A 6,000-nucleotide genomic window follows, 5' to 3' on the forward strand; every position below is an offset into this window, starting at 1 on the left:
GCCAGCCAGGCCTGAGAAAAGATTGCTGTATATATTTGTTTCTTTTTTGAATTTCAACCCCCAAAATATTCCAGCAAAAAAAATGGGGGGAGGTTGGGCTGGGTTTCCTTCAAGGGCATCTGCTGCCAAGGAGGATAGTGGACTTGCCCCCGCCCAGGCCCCCCCAGCCCATGGCCCCGCTGCCTGGCCCAGATGGGGAAAGACCGGGAGACGGTAAGGGGGCTGGGAGGAGGAGCAGTGCTTTGGGGCAAGAAGTTGGGCTGAGGCTGAGGGGTGGGGGGAGAGCTGCCCAAGTGCGGTCACCTTTGCTCAGTGACGGAGCCTCGAAGCTTGGCCGGGGCTGAAGGAACACACAGGTGTGGGTGAGGCAGGCGAGGCAGGATGGCTGCGGCCGACGAGCTGGGGAGGGGCAGAGCGGGGGCCTGGCCCCCTCCCTCTAACTGATGATCTGCCGGGGTCGTCCGTAGCCCGTCATGCCAGCCTGGGAGGCCCCCCTGTTGCTGCCCATCTGTAGGCCAATGACGTGCTTTCCCTCCTGCAGCTGGCTCTCCGTGAATTCCCTCTTATGCTCCTGGGCTTTCCTGGAAGTGGGAAGCCAGGACAGAGACTCAGGCTGTACCTCTTCCACCGGAGTTCTGTTGCCTCTGTGCTTCCAAGCCCGATCCCATGGCCCCCGCCCCACTGCTCCTGCTCCCTTCACCGAGCTTGTCCCATGCGCCACGGAGCCTGGCAAGTAGCAGGGACCCACGCTCCCCCAGCCTAGCCTTCGCTTTGTACCCCCCGAATGTCCGCTTCCCCACCTCCCCGGCCTTGGCGGTGCGCCCCCGGCCGCCCCCCTCCCCCCCCACCCCCGCACGGACATGGGCTTAGGGCACAAGGAACCCCTGTGGCCACATACTTCATAAACCAGTTGGGGTCTCCACGGTAGTGCCCATCATTCTTGGTCACCGCCAAGCTGCCCAGGGCCATCAGGGTCCTCTGCACGGCCGCCAAGTCTTTGCCTTCGAGAAGAAAGAAAGGGATGGGGATGGACTTAAGGATGGCGCATACAGGGCTCCACGGCAGGGCCCACCCCACCTCTCAGAAAACGCGCCGCCCAGGGGGGCTGGTCCCGGGACGCCCCCCCACCCCCCCCCACCCCCCCCCGTGCGGATGGCTGGTGTCCTTTGGGCACATCCCGCCCCGGCCGAGCAGAGCTGGAGCTGCCGTGCTTCCGTCCGTCCTCGGCCCCCCTGCCTCAGCCTCTGCCCTCCCCTGCCCCCTCCACCCCTTTCCTCTCTCTGTACCTTCATAGAGGTCGACGGTCTGGAACATGTCCGTCTTGGTGACCCCGTAGTCCTCCGCTGCCTTCAGGAACTGAGCCACCTGCTCCATCTGCTTGAAGACCATGGACGGAGGGTTCTCGGGGACCTTCACCGGCTTGGAGCCGTCCGGATACAGGCTGTTGACCAGCTTGCTCAGAATCTGCGGGGCACACAGGCAGCTTGGCGCTCAGCTCGGGGGGCCCACCCCGCCACTCCAGCAGGGTGCCAAGGCCCCAGCCCCCCTTCCCAGGGTGCCACTCACCACGCCATTCTTCAGCCAGACCTGGAAGCCCAGGCGCCCACGGTCCGGGCGACCCACGTCGGAGCCGCACTGCATTACGATCCACTCCACCAGCCGCTCCTCCAGCTCCTCGTCATACTTCTTCTCAATTTTGGATTGTACTTCGCGGCTCATGCCATAGGAAGGACCCTTGTTGGCCATGTTGTAGGAGCTAAAGTGGCACAGGCCAGAGAAGGGAGGCGGTCAGAGGCTCAGAGAACAACTCTGCTTTCACTTGTGCCAGGCAGGCCTTCCGCCTTCCAGGTGGATGCAGTGGAGCGGGGGGCGGGGGGAGCACCCATCCATCCTAGACATTTATTGACCTCCCCTTGTTTCCTCATTTTGTTTTCATGACACTGCCCGTCTGGGCCAGGCTCCTCCCCTAAGTCCAGGGAGCCTCTCTGAACTTAGGGACCAGAGACACAGGAGATCTGTGGAATCTTTGGAAGTCTAGAGCGAAGGTCGATAAACCGATTTTTGTGAACAAGAAGACAGTATTTCAGGCTTTGCAGGACATATGGTCTCTGCCATTGTAGCACGAAAGCAGCCTTAGACAAAACATAAACAAGTGAGCATGGCTTTGAGCCAACAAAACTTTATTTACACAAACAAACAGCAGGCTGCATTTAGCATAGGGGCCATAGTTTGACAACCGCTGGTCTAGAGTATTCTTTCTTTGCCAAAATTGGCCACAGAGGCACTGGAAATGCCTTCCAGAGGAGGCCACACTGCCCCACAAAATAAGGCAGCAGGCTTCTTTGTCCAGTCAGGGCGTGAGGTGATCTGTTGGTTCTGCCTTAAGTTACAGAGTTACCTTACCTCTCCCTCCACTTTATCCTCTAGCCCCGAATCTGGAACTCCCAAAACCAGCTCTTTGCCAGGTCAGCTCAGCCTCTGGCCTGTAGCTACTGAAAAGGCTCGAACTCTTCCACCCCTGGTAAGGTCTAGGAAGCCAGCAAAACCCAAGAGCCTTTGGCCGAGAAGCTGCACTTCCTCGAGTGGGCCAGGAGAGAGAGAGGGAGAGGACTGATGGACCCATCCATCGACTTTCCCTTGTGCCCTCAGGCTCCCGCCACTGTAGTAGCTGAGCCCTAGGAGCCAGAGTCCTCCAGGGATATCCCAGAGCCAAGAATCTGCCAGCCAGAGCATGGGGAGCCCCTCCCTGTGCAGAGCAGCAGCAGCTGCCGTCCTGGAGGCCTGAGGCGGCCCTGCTCGGGATAGCCCCATAATGTGGGGGGAAGGCTGCAGGAGCAGGGCCTGTAAGGTAGGCCTCTGGGCAGACGTGGCTGCTCAAGAGGAATGTGACCTGGCTCCAGGTATCAGTCTGCGGTGGTGCCCAGAGCTCACTGGAAGAGCCCTCCGAGAAAGATACCAAATGAGGCCAGAGCCACTGCCTGGCCCTGGAGAGGTCAAAGGTGGGGAGGGAGACCCCCGGCTGAGGATGGTAGTCAGCACACTCCTCTGACTCCCTCTCACCAGAATCAGACCCTCACCCACTCACCACTGCGGAAAGCAGAGTGAGCTGCCCTGCTCTTTCTCGCCCCACAGCTGACAACTGTCCTGCATTCAAGTTCCCCATCTGTGCCCAGATGAGGACCAGGACGTTCCCTATGTCAGAGGGCTGTGCCTTCAGGGAGCACTGTCTGTGACTCCCTCCCAGAGTCGCCTCCTGGTGGTGACGGGGAGAGCCTGCGCCTGCGCGACGGACAAAAACTGTTTTTCCCACCCCAGCCTCCACTCCTCTTCCAAGTCATCCCCTGAGGGAACAACAAAGGTTGAGACAAAGAGCACGAGATGGACTCATCTAAATTCCAGCTATTGGGCAACTCGCTTCTCTCAGACTCGCAAGCCCCAGAGGGCTGGGCCACCCAGTTGACACCAGAGAACCCAAAAGTAGTCTCTTCTCTGTTTCTCTGCGAACAGCCAGTCCCTCCCTTCCCCACCCTGCTGTGTGTCTCACACCTGCTTCCCTGCTTCCCAGCCACTGGAGGGCAAAAGACTAGCCCAGGAGCCCCACAGGTCAGCAGGGACCAGGTGACTTGGATGCAGCCTTCATCCCGACCCAGCTCAGCCTTGACCCCACCAGCCCAGGCGGGCGGCATGCACCCCTGTGGTCCAGGCACCCACCACCTTCCACACTGCCCCCCCTGGTACTCCCCACCCCACCTTCCCTCCCCCCCAGACTGTGGAAGCAGAGGGCCCTCCCGACCCCACCAGTTTTCAGTCTAGGAGATTCAGAGCAGACAGTTAAGCTGTCAAGGCTCATGGTGACAAGTACATGAAGTTGCAGCTCCTAGATCTAGAGACAGTATTTGGGTTTTGCTTAGAACAGGGAGGGGGATGAAATGCATCCCACCCACCCCACCCCACCTTCTCCCTCCTGGTGAAGAGTTTGAAAGTGGAGGATTCTGAGAAATCCCTCTTAGTCCTCTGACCGAGACCTCCCCAGTCCCACTTTGCTGCTGCTGGGAAGAGGACAGGAAGAGGGGAAGGCCTTTCTAGATAAAGCCTCTCGGGACAAGAGAGGCAGGACAGCCTCCACTTTGACCCTCCTGCCTTGTGGCTCCTGTCAGCTTCCCCTCCCCTAAGACAGAGAGTAAAGTCCAGCTATGAAGGGGCAGCGAGCACCTGCTCCCAGCAGGAATGCAAAAAAGCTAGCAGAACCAGGGCGTCTCTAGGACCCCTGGGCCCCCTCTCTCCTGGAAATAAAACACAGCGAATAAGAGCAAGCATGGCAGGAGGCAGGGCCCATCTAAATTCGGAGGACAGAGAAGAGGGACCCTATGTACTGCTATCCTCTGGATAGTAACCACTGAGGGGAACCAGCTAGATCCTTCAGGAAGGGCCCAAGCAAGGCTCCTGCAGTGCCCACCGCTCACCCCTCTGCCAGCAGCGGGGTCACCTCCCACTTTCTGAGGATGGCAGGAGCCATGCATCCAGCAAAGCAGCTCTTGCAGGTCCCTGAGCCCTGCCACGCCTGCCTCAGTGGCTCCCCAGGGCCTCTCCTATGCTGCTTAGGCCCTGGGTATGCTCCCGCGGGACACTGCTCTCGGGCGCTGGTGTACTTGCACACCTCCTGGCCTCCCTGGGCGTCTTCCTAGATGGACACCAAACAGAGCCTTGTGTCTAAGCTCTGACACACTCCAAGATGTGTCAACACCTCAAGCCCATCTCCCCATAGCCGTGATGAGGGCTGAGCCCGGGGACCTCCCTCGCACTCCAGTCGCCAGGTTTTCACCATCAATCCCTCTGCATCAGCGAGTCACCCTAAACATTTCAAGCAGCCTGGGGCTGCCCAGTCCCAGTGATATGGGACTCTAGCAGCCTCATCCCCCCATCAAGGAGGAGCACCTCCCCATCTGGAGATCAGGAATGCCAGGGAGCTGGAGACCAGGACCCCCCAGAGCCCCATCCCGAGCACACCCCCTGCTACTGTCAGGCCCTAGCCCACCTTCCCTCCTGCCCCGGGGATCCATGCACTTACAGGGGTTCCTCGGGCTCGCAGGAGGCAAAGAGCTCTCGTGTCTGAACTTGGACAGACAGGACGGGGCGCTGGCTGGGTGGGGGGTTTAAAGGGCCGCTGCCGCGGTGATGTCAGCCTCCCCCGCTGGCTCACCCCTCAGCCCCCTCCCTGCCAGAAGAACCCAGCCTGCTCCCACCCCCGGCCCCCCCAGTGACTCCACACAGGCTCCATATTTGGGGAAAGACACCAAGTCGGGGCAGTCTGCCGGGGCTGCCGAGACATTCTCTGCGTGCTTTGGAGATGGAGCGGGCGGGGCGGGGCGCGCTGCTGCGGGGAAGCGCCGGGAAAAGCCTTTTATGGACAGGACCACGAAGGCCTTCCCACTGTCTGGACTTGGGGCTGCTCCTTCCTCACTGCTCCCTGCCCCCGAGTCCGAGGGGAGGGGAAATTCAAGGGGGTCTGGCCCGAGAGAGGGGGAAGGAGCTGGGGATCCCTCCCCGAGGCTTGTGGGGGACTGGCCAGCCGCCTCGTCCTCCGGAGGTTTCTGCTCCAGCTGGAGACAGGAGCTCCCTCCACGAGGACCCAGACGCGCCAGGCACATGCCTTGCAAAGGCTCTCACTGGGGGCTACAGCGGCGTGGGAGCGTAAGGACTAACCTCACTTTTCAGATGAAGAAACAGGCTCAAGGTGCAACTAATGCAGGCCACGCGGGGATCATGAGTGGGAGCAGCTGGAGGTCCCTGCCACCCCTGCGGGGCAGGGAGAGGCTGGCAGCCCCACTCCTTCAGGGGTGGCACCCCGCTCAGGTGCAGTCTGGAGTGCCATGCTTTAGCCAGGGTGGCTCTGGGCGGCAGCGCCGAGGCCCTGGCCCCTATCCAGAGGGTTTTTCTTTTTTTTTTTTTAAGTATGTATGTATGTATGTATGTATGTATTTATTTATTTATTTATTATTT

The 6,000-nt window shown here is 60.0% G+C and overlaps 1 protein-coding gene across 1 annotated transcript; it reads right to left on the reverse strand.

Moving 5' to 3' along the window:
• Nucleotides 1-12: 12 nt before the first annotated feature.
• Nucleotides 13-5,225, reverse strand: TAGLN (transgelin). Its single transcript, XM_041770637.1, has 5 exons — nt 5,069-5,225; nt 1,567-1,756; nt 1,287-1,464; nt 899-1,001; nt 13-581 (listed from the first exon to the last, which is right to left on the reverse strand). The coding sequence occupies exons 2-5, from the start codon at nt 1,744-1,746 to the stop codon at nt 437-439; spliced, it is 606 nt and encodes a 201-aa protein (XP_041626571.1). The 5' UTR covers nt 1,747-1,756; nt 5,069-5,225; the 3' UTR covers nt 13-436.
• Nucleotides 5,226-6,000: the final 775 nt, after the last annotated feature.

The sequence above is a fragment of the Vulpes lagopus genome, chromosome 10 (assembly GCF_018345385.1).
Source record: "Vulpes lagopus strain Blue_001 chromosome 10, ASM1834538v1, whole genome shotgun sequence".
In the NCBI taxonomy this organism is placed as follows: domain Eukaryota; kingdom Metazoa; phylum Chordata; class Mammalia; order Carnivora; family Canidae; genus Vulpes; species Vulpes lagopus.